Source organism: Zonotrichia albicollis, chromosome 25, assembly GCF_047830755.1.
Source record: "Zonotrichia albicollis isolate bZonAlb1 chromosome 25, bZonAlb1.hap1, whole genome shotgun sequence".
NCBI classification, from domain to species: domain Eukaryota; kingdom Metazoa; phylum Chordata; class Aves; order Passeriformes; family Passerellidae; genus Zonotrichia; species Zonotrichia albicollis.
In genome coordinates, this window is record NC_133843.1 from 4,579,792 (window position 1) to 4,599,239 (window position 19,448).

At 43.8% G+C, this 19,448-nt stretch overlaps 1 protein-coding gene across 2 annotated transcripts in view; it reads left to right on the forward strand.

Annotated features, from left to right (window-relative positions):
- The first annotated feature begins 806 nt into the window (after positions 1 to 806).
- Positions 807 to 19,448, forward strand: part of DHRS3 (dehydrogenase/reductase 3) — a 28,719-nt gene continuing 10,077 nt past the window's right edge. Inside the window, exon 1 of one of the 2 annotated variants that reach the window (XM_005492933.4) lies at positions 807 to 1,814. In XM_005492933.4, the coding sequence (XP_005492990.1) occupies positions 1,542 to 1,814 (273 nt within the window). In that variant the 5' untranslated portion in view covers positions 807 to 1,541. Of the gene's footprint in view, positions 1,815 to 2,539; positions 2,809 to 19,448 lie in introns of those variants that run through there. The other variant, XM_026796885.2, reaches the window with a different exon arrangement.

Genomic DNA, 19,448 nt, shown 5'->3' on the forward strand with positions numbered 1-19,448 from the left:
CCATTAGCTGGCCCGAGGTGCCTGCAGGTGGCCTGGGGTGCCAACAGATGGCCCATAGTGCCCGCAGGTGGCTCTGGTGGCCCACAGAAAGCTCAGGGTGCCCGCAGCAAGTCCAGAGTGCCCGCAGCTGACCCTGCCCGCCTGCAGAAAGCCCATGGTGCCTGCAGGTGGCCCTGGGTGCCCACAGGAATCCCGCAGTGCCCACAGCTGGCCTGTAGTGCCTGCAGGTGGCCCTGCTGCCCCACAGAAAGCTCAGGGTGCCTGCAGCAAGCCCAGAGTGCCCGCAGCTGACCCTGCCGGCCCGCAGAAAGCCCATGGTGCCCGCAGGTGGCCCTGCCGGCCCCCAGAGAGCCCATGGTGCCCACAGGTGGCCCTGCTGGCCCGCAGCAAGCCCGGGCTGCCCGCAGGTGGCCCTGCTGGCCCAGGGTGCCCACAGCAAGCCCAGGGTGCCTGCAGCTGGCCCTGCTGGCGTACAGAAAGCTCAGGGTGCCCGCAGCTGGCCCATAGTGCCCGCAGGTGGCCCTGCTAGCCCACAGATGGCCCATGGTGCCCGCAGCTGGCCCATAGTGCCCGCAGGTGGCCCTGGCGGCCCACAGACGGCCCAGGGTGCCCGCAGATAGCCCATAGTGCCCGCAGGTGGCCCTGCTGCCCCGCAGATAGCCCATAGTGCCCGCAGGTGGCCCCGGCGGCCGCGCTGGCAGCGGCGGCCCAGGCGCAGCGAGCCGGTGGCGCGGCGGCGGCCGGCGGGGGAGGGCAGAGCAGCAGCCACTCCCAGGAACAGTAGTGAAATCGGCCCGACACTTTAACTGTCAATCAGGATTAATGGGGTATAAAACCTCCCCAGCGCCGCGGCCCTGAGCGGCAGAGACGGCAATAGGCAGAAATGAGTAAGAGCCAGAGCTGAAGTAGTGCACGGCGTAATTCCTGCTCTGTGATCCACGCTCCAAGTGAAAAAACCGGGAGAGGGGGCAGAGAGAGGCAGTGACCGGCTCAGCCTTTGCAACCGGCTCAGGACAGAACGTCTATAGATATTTATAGATACTAAAACAACAACAACAACCTCACCCTGAATTGAGGCTTTCTTAAAAAGAAGGTCCTGGCAATTCTATCTTATTTAAGCAATTTCCTGAGTCTAAGAATAGAAATGAGCTGCCTGGAAGGCACTGCAGGCTGAAATTTGGAGACATAGGCTGCTTTATTTTATTTTTCTACATATAAAAACCTTTCGTTTGGATACTGGATTTTCATGTGGGTTTTTGCAGCGGAGGGATGTATGGTTACTTTTAATTCTACTTTTTTTCCCCCTCTGTTTTAATTTAAAAAACAAGCTTTCCAGTTAAAAAGCAAGGAAGCTGTTTTACCTGCGTGTGACAATTCCAGAGGACACCGATCAAGAAACAGGAGTGACTTGGTCTTCTGCACTACTTTACTCCTACCCCCATTTATTTTTTCGGGGGAGGGAAGGATTTTTCCAGTCCAAGAACCTCTTGCCCCCAAGTTTTGGAAGGGGGGCTGAAGAACTGTCACCCATCTGGGGGTGCATGAAGGCTATCGCTTTTCTTTCTCTGTCACCTTGGTTCTGTGGAGGCTTGGAAGAGAACTTTGCCTGGCAGAAGAGGATGATGTGGAAGTGGCTGGGCGCCCTGCTGCTGTTCCCGGTGCAGATGGTGTATCTGGTGGTGAAAGCCGCCGTGTGCCTGCTGCTGCCGCCCAAGCTGCGAGACCTGTCCCGGGAGAACGTGCTGGTGACCGGCGGGGGCCGCGGCATCGGCCGGCACCTGGCCCGGGAGTTCGCCCGGAGAGGAGCCAGGAAGGTGAGCGGGGATGGGATGGGATGGGATGGGATGGGGAGCGCCCACCTGCTGCTCTGCCAGCGAGCCCTGCTGCCCCACCTCCGGGTGGGATCGCCTGGAAAGGTGAGAGCAGCTCTCTGAGTTATTACATCGGTTTCATTTCAGAAGTTGCCCACTCCTCCCTCACCGCGTCCTGCCTTTCCCATCCCATCCGGGAAAACGCGGTTGACAAAGGAGAGGGTTTTGCCTCAGCCCAGGTTTGCTGTGGCAGGGGAAGGAGAGCTGAGCGATTCTGGGCATGGAGCCGGTGCTCACTTCCATTGCTGCTTCCTGGCACTGCTGGGCATGGGGATCATGTAGTGAGCCCTCCTCTGTCAGGATGTCACTCCAGAGGAGAGGGGCATGGGGGTCATGTACAGTGAGCCCTCCTCTATCAGGGTCATATCACCCCAAATGAGAGGGATCATGCACAGTGAGCCCTCCTCTATCAGGATATCACCCCAAATGAGAGAGACATGGGGATGGATCATGTACAGTGAGCGCTCCTCTATCAGGTCATATCACCCCAAATGAGAGGGATCATGCATAGTGAGCCCTGCTCTATCAGGATATCACCCCAAATGAGAGAGACATGGGGATGGATCATGAACAGTGAGCGCTCCTCTATCAGGTCATATCACCCCAGAGGAGAGGGGCAGGTGGCTCTGGGACACTGGGTTCCCTTTCACCCTGCTGGGTTTCCATTCGTGAAATTAATTCCTTGTGCTTCCTGAAGTCCCTTGTGTTTCATTTTTGGACAGCCCAGAGCTGTTCAAGGGGAAAATGAATGAGAAGCCGGCAAGAAGAGCACAGCTTGAGTGGAAGCTGTGGGATTATTTGCACATTTCCTTGAGGAGAGAGGCTGAGAGTGGCTGCTCTGCACAGCAGCCCAGAAGTGCCAGTGTAGCTGGTGGGTCCATGCTCTCGCCCAGGAACTGGTGGTTTGCCTTGAAATGTTGTGGTTCTGTAAATACAGGTATGTTCCTATGTGTGAATCAGTCAGGGATGCAGAAACACACAAACCCTGAAATGAGTCTCAGGATGGAAAGTTTCATCCCCCCTTTTATTGGTAATTAAGGGGAGGACTGGTGAAATTAGCTGCATAAATACTTCTCTGTGTGAGAGAATGAATGAGAAGAAATAGAGAAGAAAGAAGAGGAAAAATACAGAATGAGAGGCTATTTAAAGAAAAACATTTGGATTTAGTTCAGGATAGGGTTTTATCACTTCCTTACACATGCATTACAGTTTTCTCTGTGTGGTACAGAGCTATTCTGGCATGTAACTCTGAGGTGTAAAATATGTCAGCATTGAACTTTGATGTTTGTCTGTGTTTGTGTTTAAACATCATGTTGAGATTTACACATTCTGGGAGTCAGAGCAAACAAGTTGATTGACCTTTGGACCCAAGAAATTTGCTGAAGGTGTATTTATATTATCTGTTGGAATACCAGGCTTCATTATTTATTTATTTAGAGCGACTGGTTGCTATGCTGAGCGCTGGCATTAAAGTGCTACCATTTCTACAGAGCATTTAAGAGCTGTTTTGCTGCAGCTGAGCTGGGAGCTGAACAATGGCCCTGAGGAGCCAAGGGACAGGGGCCAAAAGGAGCCAGGGCTGTTGGAGAGAGAGCTGAGGATGGAATTACTGTAAACAGACACAGACTGTATTCTAGCTGTACATCCTATCTACAGAATCTCTACATATTGTACAAGGAAAGAATACAGAATATATGAGAATAATTATTGGGAACTTCTGTACTCATATGTTCTGAAATGTTCTGTGTTGCTAGTTACTGGTTAGAACTTGGGGGTGTTTTGCCTTTTGGGATGTTTCCATGTGTGTCATCAAGGTGTTTAAGTCTTTGACTCAGTTTGAGTTAGATTTTCTTTTCAGTTAGATCATGGTGTGCAGTCAGTCATATGGCCCTCAGCAAGTTCTGATCCCCCTGGTAGTGGCACTGCCTGCCAGCCAACCAAAGTTGGCTTCATCTCCTTAGTAGTTTTAATGCTAATTTTACCTACATGTGGTACTTTCCATTCCCTTTGCTATGAGATTTCATTTTTTCCCTGCTTCTGTGCTCAACCCTAAATTTGTGGATTTTGTGCGGTCGCCATGTACCATGCGCAACCTTCTGCTTGGCACTCCTCTTCAATTTTACACTTTGCATTTGACAACCAAAAAGAAATGAAAAAGCCTTGGAGTGTCTAGCAAGTCATCTTTTGATAAGGCTCGTGAAAACCGACTGTTTTTCTCTTTTTACAAAAACTGGCTTACACTAATATGCAAAACTTGAATTATTGATCATAATTACTAACTTAGAGCAGATTCTGATTATCAGATGGCGCAGTCACCACATTCCAAGTTCAGAAAAAGACTTCCAGCAGAGGCATGGAGTTCTGGGGCCCAGCCCAGCGTGCCATGGAGGAGCTTGGCAGCAGTGCCAGGGCTCAGGTTCTGGTGGAGGGTGAGCAGTGTGTCCTGACCAAGCGCTGCCGGCGCCTGCGCACACAGACATAGTGGCGGGCTTTTGGAGGTAGGCGGCGATATATAACCATATTTTTGAGATTAGAATCTTCAGAAAGATAAGTTAGTTGGGACTGTGAGGCTATGAAACTTCTCTGCTAATTAGACTGGATGGGATTTCAACTTACATGCAGTTTCAGAGGCTCACAAGTGAGATGTAGCAGAGCCGTTTTCGAGCAAGGTGGCAAATGTTGTGTTTCACAAGATTATGAATTGTCACATCTGCAACTCCTCTACTGTAAAATTTGATCTTGCATTTAAAGCTGTGAAGAGACAAGAAATAAATCCTGGAAGGGTTTATGCAAATGGAAATACAATGTCTTGATTGATGAGCATGGAGAGTAAAATTCTCAGTCTAATGGAATGGAAGTCTCTTGGACATGATCTTGTAAATCCATCCTGATTCCCATTCTTTACCCCCATTGCTCTGCCATTGTGCCTCACATGTGACTTGGATAAATGTCTAGGAGACATTTCCTTCTCAAGTGATGTTTCTTTCTCAAAGTTGTTCGTTGGCCTCTCCAAAGAAATCGCCAATAAAGGCACAAATCAGTGCCAGTTCTATTTGCAGTTTCAGAAGTGTATGTTCTGGTTTTTTTTCAATTAAGACTGCCAGCCGTTTTTAGGCAATGGGAGAATTTAATCATCAGATAATTCCTGTTCAAGTGTACCCTGAGAGGTCAAAGGATCCCTACTCCGTTTGTAATTTCAAGTAGTTTTCAAGAACTACTTGGTCCTGGGAGGTGCTGTGTATTGAAATGCTTCCTGGAGCACTTCTGGAAAAAGCCAAGAGCATGTAAATGAGCTGTGTGCAGGGATGAAGTGCTTACAGATGATCCAGGACATGTTAGTGTTATGATGAGGGATGAACAGCACTGACTTTTCTCCGGAAACGTTCAAGTGTTGTAATCCAACTTCCCAGAGATGTGTCCAGATTCATAAGTGCTGCCTGAGAAGCTACTTTGCTGTGGCTGAATTGCTGGAGAAATCAACTTTCTGCTTTCAGTCCCTCTTTGCCTGCTTGCAAAATTCAAAATCCTCACTGTTGCTTGCTTTAACTCTTGAGAATTTGACTGTACCTTAAAAGTATTTGGTCAATGCAGTATCACCCCTGCCTCAGTCTCACACACTGGTGGCTCTGTCAAGGCTCGTAGCTGTTGATACTCTGGTGAGCCAAAATGGCAGAGAATGTCTGTGTTAATGAAATGGGAGAAGGAGAGACTTTTATGAGTTTATGATTTAATGCCTATGAAATAAAAATCCACTTCCAAAGCCTAATGGTGTTTTGCAAAGACTGTACTGTATAATCCAGTTAATATTGGAAAGACTGGCCCCTTTGAACAGTATTTCTTGTGTTGGAGAGCAGCCCTGTGCAGATGTGAGCAGTCAGGGGGTGTAGGGGCTGAATGGGTTCATTCACTGCTCAGCAGAGTGGGAAACTGTGCCTGGTTTCCTCAAAGCCATTTGCTTTTCCTACAGAACTTTCATTATAGTGCCTTTGCCAGGCATTTGTCAGCCCTGGTTTTGATAGTCTCTAGTGAAGAAGTTTTGATCCCTACGTCTTTATCTTTGTTAGGTTTTCTTTTAGAAAACTTTGATCTCCAAAAATTTTCCTTGTCGTTTTAATTTACTTTGTTCACAGATTATCTAATTTGAGGTGTGATTGAATGGGAAGGGGATGCTTGGTTCTTAGCCATTCTGCATTGTTAAATGTCAACAAAACCTAATAAAAGTAACTGAAAAAGATGATAATATTAGGACTGAAACAGATTCCCCAGCTAAAGCTGCATGTAATTTATTATTCTTGTTTATCTGACAGTGACCTTGGAAGAGTTTCTTGGATGTTTCCAAAAAAAAACCCGACAGCCCTGAAATCTCAACTGTTCTCTCCATTGGTATTTTCACAGCATTCTTCAAAGTCAGACCTCAGTGTCTGCATTTTGGAAGATTCCTTGGTTTTGGTTGTGCTGTCCTCTCTCAGTTCAGTGTCAGCTGGGATGGGGAGAAGTTGAGGGAGGAAGTAGCACCAAGAAAGGGATGGATGGGAGCTGTGCAAGCCCACCCTGCTGCTGGAACCTGGAGTTTGCCTCAGTGTTTCACCTTCTCCAAGAGAACTGAAAACCTCAGAGGAATTACAAGTGCTTGAAAGCCTTGTATAATTGGAGGGGTTTAGCTGAGTAAGATTTGAGGCTATTTTGTGTTTAGGCTGAGAGTATTGGTGAGAGGTTATGTAAAAAAAAATGGTATCAGGTCTTAGAATTTAGCCTTGTCTTCCCAGTAATGGAAAATTTGGCAAGTTTTGAGATGAGTTTATCAATGGCATGCTCCTCCCACACAAATTGCATCTGTAGCTCTATGAATATTTCATTTTGGTCTTTATGAATCACATTGACTTATTAGTTCACAGATTTCACAGAATATTCTGAGTTGGAAGAGTCCCACAAGGATTAACGAGTCCGACTCTTAAGTGAATGGCTCATATATTATTGTCCTGATTTGTATGAATTAATATATATACACCTTCTAAAAGCTTCTTTATTGCACATACCAATGCTGTGTGACTAGAGCTGGATATTAAATTAATACTGATCTCCTGATATGAGGGCAAAAGGCACTGCTGCTGTTGCAGAGCTGTGACATTTTTTGAGGCTCAGGACAAAAGATATGAGTGTCTCCCATGGATTCAGTAAGAGCTCTTATTCCAGAATGTCTTAAAATATCTGTCACTCTCAAACATTCATTTCTGGTTGCACTTTCAGAGCCTGTAGAAGGGTCTTGCAAAATTTCATTGGAGAGTATCCCTTACCTGGCATCAGATTCCTGGTGCACTGGGATGGGAATGTGCCCCAGACTTCATCCAGACCTGGGACCCTTCCTTTTGTGATGTACAAAGGTTTATAATTCCTGACTGTGTTGGGGAGTGGGAAGGGATGAGAGATCCCTGCAGGAGCCCTGTACTTTCCAAAAGCAAGGGTTCCAGGTTTGGAACAGAGGAGATCCCTGCAGGAACCCTAGGAAGCCCTTCTGCTTCTGTCAGCTTTGAAATCCCGTGTGCTGGGCCAGTTGTCAAGGAGACACTTTTGTTCTGCGAGTAATAACTGATTTCTGACACATTCATTCCTTCTCAGCTCAGAACATGACTAGACCTGATCTGGCCACCCCAGAGAATATTAGTCCTGATAGAAGAAAAGAGCTGCTTTAAAATGACACACTTTCAGAGCTGAGAGAACCTGATTTTCCTCAGAAACTGATTATTCACATGTACTTGTTTTTAACAGGCATCATGACTTAACATAATGAAATTAGAAAGCCTTTAAAATTAGGTTTATAAAAGAAATTGACACAGTTCTGATGTACATTACCCAGTGAAATATGTCAGTGTGCTGCACTACATTTAAGGTAGCCTGGTTTTAAAAGACAATGTAAAATATACATATATATATATATATTTGGATTTTAGTGCTAAGAAACTGTTGCCAGGTGAGCATCTGTCCCTATTCTGAATGGTCTAATGGATTTCTGTGAGGTCATTTCAAAAATGCAAAAAAGTAAATGACCATTTGGAAAAGGCAATCTGACGTTGTGTGAAAAGGATAGTGTAATCTAAAAGGACAATGCATTAATGTAATCTAAAAGGAAAATTTCTATGCTGTAGATATTTTAGTGTAATGAGAATATTTACCTGTAGTGCAAATATGAGGTTATAAGTGATTAATCTCTCCTGTTGTGTGTGTGGTTGGAAAGAAACCACCATAGGAATGCAGCAGCTTCAGGGATATGTTAAATGATGGTTACTTTAATCTTCCTTAAGTTTAAGCACTTAATCTTACAGTGAACTAGGAGAGCATGTCACAACTTATCAGCAACCAGAAGTACATGAGAAGAGCTGGGGAGTGAATGTTTTTCCATGTCATGTGAAATAATACATTAATTTGAAACTTTTGGTAAAGTATGAGAACATAAATCTGATAGGGTGGCTTTATGGTCTCCAGAAAGGCTTTATTTCTCCAAAGATTACATCCTGATGGCAGCTTTATTTAATGGCTTCCTGTTGGCAGCTCCCAGCTTTGTTGATTGGATTTAGGGATGGGCAGAAGAGCCCTTTTTGCAGTGCCAGGCTGCCATGGCATGGAGCCTGTGCTGGGGGCTGCTGCCAAGGCCAGCCCTTGGAATAACATGCTGAATAAGTGTCTGTGCCTGGCAGGCACCACCAGCATTTATCAGCTCTCAGATCTTTGGTGTCCGTGAAGCAGCTTGGGCTGGAGCTGTTTTAAGTTATAATTTGGAACATACCTGTCGTTTGTTGCTGGGTGTGCTGTAAGGAGAATAAATGATGTTAACAAGAAGTGGTGCTTGCAGAGTTGCAGTCTTGTCATCTCTCATCAGGATGCAGTGATGTAATGAGAAAATACTGTCCCAATTGAGACCATGCTGAGTTGGCACACCAAGATCCAGCACTTTTTAACATGCTGAAGGTCTGGCACCAAGGCAGTTAAATGAGGCTTCCCACTAAATACAAGGACTGTGCCAATGCTGTAAAAAAATCTTAAACTTTTAAAGATGAGGTTTTATATTAATGCCATTGCAGTGCCTCAAAAACTGACGTCACACTAAAGACTGTTTAGCATAAAGATGCTAAATGTGCTCTGTAAGAACAACAGCAAAAGACGATGCTGACCTCAGGGTTGGCAGGGATAAACTAAATAAATGTGACAGTGGAGATAAAAATCAAAAGGTGACAATGAGTACCAACACAGAGCTCTCTGCTGATGAAAGCCAGAGACTGCAGCACCGCTTGTTGAGCCAGTTTAAAGTTTTGGAAGAGGCATCACAGCAATGGAAGTTTTAAGGTGGGGTTTGAAAAGCAGCAGTAAAGAGTTTTGAAGAATGTTTAGAGAGGTGCAGGGAGTGTGGTAGAAAACAGATTGTTTAAAAATTAATGCTAGGAAATAAAGGCTGCAGTAGACCTAATGCTGACTAAAGGTGAAGGGAGTATGGGTAAAGTGAAAGTGAATACCTTGAAAGTGAAAACAGACACTCAGCTGGAGGAGGAGGCAGTGAAATTCAAAATGAGCTGACCTGGTCAGAGCAGATGAGGTTGGTCTTGAGCAGGGGGTTGGACCAGAGGACATCCAGAGCCTCAGCCATAGTCTTGTTCCATCATTCTCAGTCTCATTTGTGCCACAGCAAGGAAAAAGGCAGATTTTCTGAACTTCAGGGCTCACAGGAAGGTTTGGGCCATGATGTTTCAGGCCACTGGCCTCAAGTGATTCATCCCTATTTTATTTGTGTAGTTTCATCACCTACAGTGACTTGTAAAAGTGTTGCTGAGTATTTATGTTGCATTTATGTCATGGCTCTGGCACAGGCCAGAAAAAGTCTCAGACTTGTAGAACCTGTAGGTAGTTTTTACTGCATTATAAAAGAATCAAACATGCTGTTGAGCTAATGTCTGATTTAATTAGCCAGGCACAGCAATTTGCTTTAATAGTGACCATAATCCATGTATACAGTCCTAAGCATTTGACTAAAACCTTTTAAAGGAATCAAAGATTTTATTATTCTTAAGATTGCTGTGGCAACCTGCTTTATTAGAGTGATACGGTGCAGTGGATAGTAAAATTACGAAGGAGGAACTTAGAAAACTCTAAATACACTCTGAATTCCTTTTCTCAAAGAGATCAGCAACATTCAAAGGTGGCACATCAAGAACTCTCTGGTTTTTCATCAAACTGCCAGAGCAAGGGGGAACTTGGCCTGACAGTAACCTGAGAGGAATTAAAGCATAAAAGCAAATAAAAAAAACCCCCAAAAAATCCCCAAAAACCTGAATATTTAGGACAAATAGATGATAATGATGAAGTTCACAGAAGAAGCCAGTTAATTCATCTGCAAGAGTGATGGGGAGAAGAAAAAAACTAACAGTTCTCTTGATTGCCCACCCATAAAATTGGACAAGGGTCTAGAAATTTGGTATCTTTCCCTCTGAGCAGTTTGAAATGTCAGCTAATGATTACTGAGTGTTCAAGTATTGAGGATGAGTATTTGTTTTAAAATCAAATAACCAATAAGTGTTCACTGTCACTTTGATTCTTGTCCCAAATTGAAGACACAAATCTAACACAATTGCTGCTTCAAGCTTTTCTGCAGGAAAGGGAGACTGAAAAGAAAAACTCCTCAAGACAGAGAACAACAGCCTCAGAGCCGAGAATCAGCTCTGGCCTTTTAAAACCCATTCTTATCAGGAATATAAAGCAGAAATTATTAAAGATTCTTTTAGCTGGGCCCAGACTCTGTTCTTCAAAGCCTCCTGTCAACATCCTGAGGAGCTGAACAAGTCAGACCCAGGCACTGCCAGATCCATTGGCTGATAACACTGACGCCAGGAGAAAAGGGTCAAATACATGTTGTTTGACCTTTATCCCAGTGGGGATTAAATTGATTCTAATTAATAGACTTGGGAATAGATGGCTACCTTGGCAGAGTTTGTAATTAATTTAAATTGTTCATCCCATTAGTTTAGCCATAAACTATGCATAATTACAATGGGATTTTGTGGACAGCTGCCCTTATGTTGCCACCTTCTTAATTACAATTTACTGACTGCAGTGCTGCAGAGCTTATTTGTTTTGGTTAACATAGGGATTTCTGTTGTCTTACACTGCCTGAGCAAACGTGTCAGTGCTCCATTTATGGCAATAAAATCATGTAGGAAGGCACAAAAGCAGCTCTGCTGAATCAGTTGTGCTTTAGGTGTGTGCCTGTGAGGTAAACCTGGCTCTCAGTGTGTAGCCAGTGACAGCTGTACCTCTGAGTGCACTTAGCCAACATAAAATTATACATATTTTGAGGTTATATATATATTTTATATATATATATTTATATAAATGATGCCTGGAAAGACTATTTCAGTGATTATCCTGTAGTATGCCACAGTTTTAGCTACAGATTATAAAGGTGGGATAGCAGTTGGTGTGACTTGGCTAATAATATATTTCTTCCCGTATCTCAGTGAAAAAGCCATTTAAAATAGGTGCTAATTGAGTTTTCACTCAGTCATATTCCTCTCTCTTGAGCAGTACAGGTGTACCCATGGATACTCTTTGTCATTTTGGTAGATCCTCTTTCCCAGTAAGCCCTGGACTAGAATTCTGCTGTCTGAACTCCTGTGAGTAGCAGAAAGTCATTTTTCAGGCACTGAAGATCTTATTTCAGTGTTTCTTAGAATCTTCACTAAGAAGCAAATGTCTCCTTTATGGCCAGGCCTACATCTAGAAGACAGAAGTCACCACTTAAAACACCCATGATCTTTTATGTGCTTATAATTGGGGTTTGTTTTATTTGCCCTTTGAATCACCAGGTACACCCAAGATTTTCTCTGTGTCTGAAGAGCTGACATGACAAACTTGCACCATTTTACCTGAAAGCAGAAATTCTTAGGTAATCTTTTTACTGGACCTCAAGAAAAATCTCAAATGCACCAAACTTAAATTGTGGGAAGACTAACACTGAGCAGAACGGATCAGCAAGAACAGTGGGCAGTCAGATATTTTCTGCATGAACATTAAATTAGTGTTTGTCTTCGATCTGTCACTTCAGTCTCCTCGCTGGCAGTAAACACAGACAGCTTGTCTCTGATCAGCACTTCCCTGGGCAAAGCTTGCTGGAGAGGCAATGGAAAATCCTGACATCCCCTTTCAGCAGCTTGCCTTGATGTTGACTACAACCTCCAATTCCCTGTACCCAACTCCTAAAAAAACCTTCCCAGTGAGGACAAAGCCTTAAGGAGACGAGGTCATGCTCCAAGTGGGATATTAAAGGCACCCAGCTGGTACAAAGTGCTTCTTTCCCAAGTGCTCACAGTTCAGGGCTGGCTCTGGCCACAGGGAGCTGTCAGGAATTATGTCAGAATATTTCCAAGGCCCCTGGGAAATGCAGGACTCCTGCCTGGCTGCGCTGAGCTGTTTGATTTTGGGTTTGGGATGTGCTGGTTGTGCAATGCTGTGGCTTTTCTGCTTGGATTGGAACCCAGGCCCCTCAGAGACCACTGTGTTTATATTTGATGTGCTTGTGGAAGAGGGTTTGTCTCTTCAAAAGCAAACTCTCAGCCATCAAAAGGAGTTCCAGGGTTTGTTTCCCTGCATGATGATGTGCAACTGTGGCAGATTGTTCTGTGACACCTTTTCTGATGGAAGGGGAGGGAGTGTGTGTGTGCACACATGTGTGGGAAAGGGATCTGGCGCTCTGTGTGTCCTTCAGAGCCAGAGTTCAGCCCTGGGTCAGCCAGCTCCTCCTGACATCACTGCACTTGTTTACAGCTCCCACTGAGCTCTGCTGATGCCTTTGACCGCTGACACTGCCCCAGCTCAGGCAGCATTTCTGCAAAACCAGACATTTACAGGAGCATCTTACATTTACAAAGGGATTTTAGCTTCTCTCTGCCTCACTGACTTCAAAGGGATAATAAGAAATAGAAAATTTTCAACCACTGAAAGTAAATTATATTTATAAATTAAATTATAAACGACGCATTTTCAGGTTGTTGTTGAAATTGTAAATGCACTAAATCAGAATACTGGTCATACACTGAAAAAAGATCTTGTTTACATCTCTCACTGAGCTCTCCTGATGCCTTTGACCGCTGACACTGCCCCAGCTCAGTCCAGCATTTGTGCAAAAGCAGACATTTACAAGAGCATCTTACATTTATAAAGATATTTTTGTTTCTCTTCTTCACTGACTTGAAAGGGACAATAAGGATGTTTTGAGTATAACATCTTACATTTATAGAGGGATTTTAGTTTCTCTTCCTCACTGACTTGAAAGGGGCAATAAGAGGTAGAAAATTCTTATGCACTGAAAGTAAATTATGTTTATAAAATAAATTACAAACTACACATTTTCAGGTTGTTGTTGAAATTGTAAATGCACTAAATAATCAGAATGCTGGTTATAGACTGAAAAAAGATGCATCTTAGAGGGTGTTGATATATTTGGGATGAAGTTAGAATGGTTTCTTTAACCACTGGAATCAGTAAAAACAGTTAAAACACTTTTGGTTTGCATTTGAGCCTCAGATTTAGGCCAAGTAGTGTTATTTGTTTCAGATTCCAGGTTTCTAAGTGCAGTTCCAGCACTGACAATCCATCACTGCTGCACGTGGGGGTTGCTGTCCTTTAGGCCATTACTTTGGTTGGGTTTGTCACTTATATTTCAGTGGAAGCAAAAAGTGAATGTGAGTCAACCAAAAATAGGCCTGTTTTTTTAGGGCTAAATTTCACACACTTTCTTGGAGCAGTTTCCAGATCCCCAATGCTCTGAGGCTGCTGGCAGGGAGGGAACCCTTCAGGCAAAGAGCTGGGCTTGTGGCTGCCTCTGAACACGCTGAGAATTATTGTGCCTCAATATTCTATTTCTGACCCTCAGTTACTGACCAGGTTACTTTCTATAGTTTATTCTATTGGAAAGTCAGGCTTGTCTTGTTCTGAGGTAACTTCATTGATTTTATGTTCGCATTGAAGTGAATAAACTTCATTTTGCATTGCCTGAAAAGCAGTCACATCCAAAAGATGGGAACTACCATGCAGCTGTAAGTTAGGAGCATGCTAAAGCTGGGTTTGTGACTGCCTGACCAGCACCTCTTGTTTAAATAACATTTGGCAAATTGGTTATTTAAATAACCATTGTGGCAGAGCCTGAATTTGAATTGCTTTGATCTGTCTAAAAGTAATGAACATGTATATAACTTTTGTTTTTACATTTAGATATCATTTTATTTAACAGAGCTGTGCTGTTTTTCACATTTTTTGAAGGCAAGGTAGCTGTTTTATCTTAACAGTGTATTGAAAAAAAATTGCATAATCAGTGAAAGATCCTTTTTAAGCCATGCTGTACCCCTGGGTGGGGGCTGAGCTCTGGGAGCTTCCAGTCCTCTGATTCCCATCCTCCTTCTTTGACTTAATAGACTGAGAGAGTTAAATATGTCCTGAAAACTGCCATTTGTACAACTCATGAATAGATTTTAGAGATTCTGCTCTGTTGCATAGCAACAGCCACCATTAAAAAATAACATTTTGAAAAGCACATGAAAAGATAGGCAACCAGTTAAGCATTTCAATATTGAAGCTTTCTTCTGAGCAGTGCCCTTTATTTCTTCAACTAAAATTGATAAAAGAAAGGCACCTTTTGACAGCTTTTGTGTGGTTTGAAAATGGTAGCAGTTCTTTTTTTCTAGAGGCAGAGAAAGGCTTGTAGGGGAGCTTGTCTGGAGCAGTTGCTGGTGTTTATACACAAATTTAAGGCAGGCTATTTTAACTCCAATACTTCTCCAGTAACCTCACGGGAGAAGTTATTTTTTCAGTCAAGAGCTGCATCCCATTATGCACATGGATGATCTGGAGCATATTTTAGCCCTTTCTGGAGGGCAGTTTATAATGACAGCATTGGGAACATTATTCACCCTTAGGTTTCTCCAGCTATTTTTGTTGCAAACCTTCTCCCAGCTTAACAAATTTAAACCCTTCCCTATTTTTTCTTTTCAGTGATGTTTTGAGGATAGCATCAAATTGATAAATCTATATATTTTTTTATTATTTTTATAGAGAATTTTTTTATATATTCCCCAAAATAAGTGAAAGTGCTGGTGAATTACTCATCATGATTTAGCTTGGAGCAAAACTGAAGGTGTTCTGAATTATAGCTGACAATTCTTTAAACTGGTAATGCAGCATAACTAATGCTTTTATAAGCCATGCAGGGTCCAGCCCAGGAGTCAGTGCTGGGGACTGGAAGTTAAAACCACCCAGAATTTCAAGGTTAGGCTGCTCTGCTCCAGGACTGATCTCAGAAAAAGGCAAACTCTACACAGGAATCCACTTTGACTGGCACCCGGTTTTGTAGCTCTTTAATTCTTCTCTTACATATATTTATATTGTCAGGTTTTTCCATTTTGATGGTTAAGAAACAGCAGAATTTTCAGTTCATTGTAGGATGAAGAGGCAATTTGTGGGCAGTTTTGCCCAGTCAGGTGAAATAATACTGTATTGGAGCCACTTTTTAACTCCACATGTCCTTTTCTCCTAACATTACCTTGTAATCTAACTTTTGGATTTTTTTGCTTTCCAAGAACAGTTACTGTTCAGTGTAGACATAGCTTTGCATTGTAGTAAATGTCTAACATGAATATTTAACCTGTCACGGGTTCTTTACCCTGATAGTTTTATGCAGTAAGTAAAAATAATAATGCAGCATTTTGGAAGAAAAATGTGCACACAGCTAAACTTCAGTGATGCTGAAATATCCTGTCAGACCATCACAGCAATTTCTTTTTCCCTTTTGAAATGTTATTTACTGACTTTCTATCCCTTCATCTTGTCTTGCTGTGCTTGCAGGACAAAAGGGCTTTCTGCACCTGCATATTTCCCCTCCCCACAATTTCCTGACATTTTTATAGGAATCTGGATTACAGGGATGCCATGCCAAGCAGACGGAGGCGGCAGCAGCACACTGGTTATTTTTGCAGGGTGGAGCATTATATTTCTATTGGTGGGTGTCTCCAGAGCCTTACCTCAAACACAGAACTTTCCTAACCCCTCTCCCCACCCCCAGATCCTCCACTTCTTCCTGCTCTGCAGCCAGAGAATCTTTCTGCAGGATATTTCTTTGTGATGGAAACAGGAGCAGGCTCCGGGTACTGAAGTGATTTCAGCATTTATTATAATAAAAGGAAGGGCTAAAGCAAGGGGTACTGAAGTGATTTCAGCATTTATTATGATAAAAGAAAGGCCTAAAGCAAGGGGGCCCGGGCTGAGCAGGAGTATTCCTGCTGAGGATGCTGCAGTGATGTCCCCAGGGAACAGCACAATTTCAGTGGGTCAGATGTCCCTTTTTATCCTGTTTTTTGTCCCTTGGATTGGTTTCTGTTTGGATCTTTCATTCGCATGAAGGTTTAAGGTGCTTGATTGGCCATTGCAGTTCTGTCCAGGCTGGCTCGTGGTGCACTTTACTGAGGTGTGTTATCACAGAATCACAGAATAATGAGGTTGGAAGAGACCTCTAAGATCATCGAGTCCAACCTGTGCCCTAACACCTCAACCAGACTACAGCACCAAGTGCCATGTGCAGTCCATCCAGAGATTGTGATTCTGCCTCTCCCTGGGAAGGATGGCACTGCTTTGTCATCTTTTGCAACAGATGGCAAAGCAGTGAGAATGGCCCTGGGAAGAGCATTCCAGTACTTTATTATTCTTTCAGTGAAAAATTTCTTCCTAATATCCAACCTATACCTTCCCTGATGTAGCTTGAGTCTGTGTCCTCTATGCTACTTTGAGTACCCTATTTCTTACAACTGCCCTTTTAACCCCTTTTTACAATATAACAACCAAACTAACAGTACACACTTAACGATCTATCAACCATTTTACAACAGTTTCCAACCTATTTTTAACATTTGTGTGCTTTGGATCCCTGCAGCAGCAGCAGCCTGTTCTCACACATGGGGTGGCAAACCATTCCCCATTACAGGCCTGTCCTTTCTTTACCCCACAGATGCTTGCAGGGACCTTCCAGGGTGACAGCTTGTGGCCACTTGGTGCGTTTTGTTGGAGCGTTGCACTCGGTTTGACCCTGTCCCAGCGTTAATGGAATTGTAAAGGCTGACTCCTGCCTGACCCCTCCTTGCAAACAACCCTCACCCTTGCCCTTCCTCCTCTGCTCAGAGCAGGGCTGCGAAGAGCTGCTCCCAAGGCAGTCTGGAGTGCTGCAGACTAAAGCAATTGGAGAAAAAAATAAAAAAAAGTCAGCATGGGGCCACCTGTCCTTACATAGTCCTGACTGTGAGAACAGTGGGCATTTGTTCCCTTCTTCACAGGGAGCTGCTCTGCTCTTAAATGCCTGTGTGCACACAGAAAATCACACGTTTTCTTTCCAGGGAAGGCCCCTGTTGAACAGCAGGCAGGTGTTGACATACTTCTCTGTGATTTTTTTAAGAGGGAAAAAGGGGTACATCTGGAATTGACTGTTGTTTAGGTGAATAATGTTAATCCCATTGAGTGCTAAGTCAACATATAAACTAATAAATGTTCTGACTCCAGACTAAAATTATTGGAATTCACTCCTTCAGTCGCCTTCTGAAGTCTCTTTAGCCCTAACTGTTAATCTCATTACTATATGTTACTCCTGGACTTAAACCAGTTTATTATAAACTCTGTGGTTTGTGTTTACCAGGGTGGCAGGATTAGATTTAAATTCAATTTTTACAGGCTTTACAACTGCTAAATAGTAATCTTGAAAAGCTTGCATGTAAAATAGATACAGAGGCTTGCTCTCTCGATTCTCCACGTTAACATGCAACTTTTCTCATACCTGTCCTTTGCAGCTTTGATATTCACTGTGGGAACCGAGAGAAATTCTCCACTGGCCTGCTTTGTTTGCTTACCTTTACAGAAGTGTCACTAAGGGGCTGGGTTAAGTATTTTGACCTACTTCAGGCATCACAAGGTTCTTTTTTTTTTTTTTTTTTCCTTTTCTAAAGCAAAGATTGGCTTTTCACACTGCAGGGCCACACCTTTCCCTCTTCCAGTAATCAGCCTTGAGCTGCCTCTCCCATGGAGAACTCCTGAAAGAACTTGTCTGCCTTTGCCTGGGGCCAGGAGAGGGGAAGGGGTGGAGGAGAAAACTCTTCTGCCATTGACAGGCAAAAGACCTGGAGCTTTTGAGGCTGTGGGATTTAGCTTGCTTTCTCACGATATGCAAAACTCTGCCAGGATTATGGGACACACTGGAATGCATTTTTTTTTTTTTTTCCCGAGGACAAGACTGTGAGTTAGTAGTACCAGGCAGTCGTGAATATAGGGGGATAAGGCTGGCATACTTCAGTGGATTATCTACACTTTGTACTTCCTAAAAGTATGCAGGAGCTCTTGAGTGTTGGGCAGCAGAAAGGCTTTCTGTGTTTGAACAAAGGTCTGTGCAATTACAGATACCAGCTCACACAGAGCAACTTTTGTTCCCCTGCACTGGCAAGGAGGTTGAAAGGGGGAATGAAATGTGTTGACCTACCAAGTACTTCCTATCGCTGCTGATCTGGGGCTGGGAGCTGTGCTTGATTTGTGGAGGCAGCAATAATGAGATCAGGCAGGAAGGGCATTTGTGTCTCTCTGCAACACTTTAATCTTTCAGTGTCCTCTGATTGTATCAGAGAATTGCTTCATGGATCGCAAAATGGAGAAACTTTGAGAATGGAAGTTATATCTGCTAATCACAGCCCACCTTGTGATGTAGTAGACCAAGAGTGAACATTTCTTTACTCAAATACAACCCAATTGTGGTAGGACAACTTTCCAGTGCTGCTCCAGCTCACTGGAGGCAGAAATTCTAGCACAGCGGGTTTGCTGATGATACAGTGCCAAAATAATTGATGATGTAAAAGGGCAGCATTCCATTGCTGCAGTTCTTGAATTGTGCTAGCAGTAAAATCAGACTGAGCAACTTAACTAGCCTTGTGAATGATGTAAAGTTAGCTCTAACCTTGTGTCCTGCATTAGTAATATGCTTCAGTCTCTGGAGGCATTGATCACTTGTTTATGTTGTGGTTGATAGCAGCCTCAGTCTAGACCAGTTTATATAAATCAGTGGCTTTATCTGATTTTGTGGTGGTCAGGAGCATAACTCTTCTTGTGCTATGGTGAAAGTCAGGCTTTGGCCCTGCAGTCAGGACTGGGATTTTTGGCACAAAGCCAGTGCAGGTCTCTGTTAAACAGCCTTGCTTGGTCCAACAGCAGCAAAACCCTTCCCTCTGACTCCCCTCTGACCTCAGGACAGGCCTCATTAGCAGATTAAATCCAGAGTTAAACGATCCAGAGTTAATCCTCTGGGAGCAGAGGATGCAGTGCCTGCCCCTCCAGCTGAAGGGATTTTCCTAAGGTCAGATAAGGAGTTCTGTGACTCCAGATCGACAGATAAGGTTTGTTTTGCAAAACCCCATTAATAAATGCTGGGAAAATCTGCCCCAAGCGTGATGTCACAGCCCCTGCCTACTTTGAAGCTCATCAAGGGGAGGAGGGCACGTGGAGGTCCTCCATTATCATAAA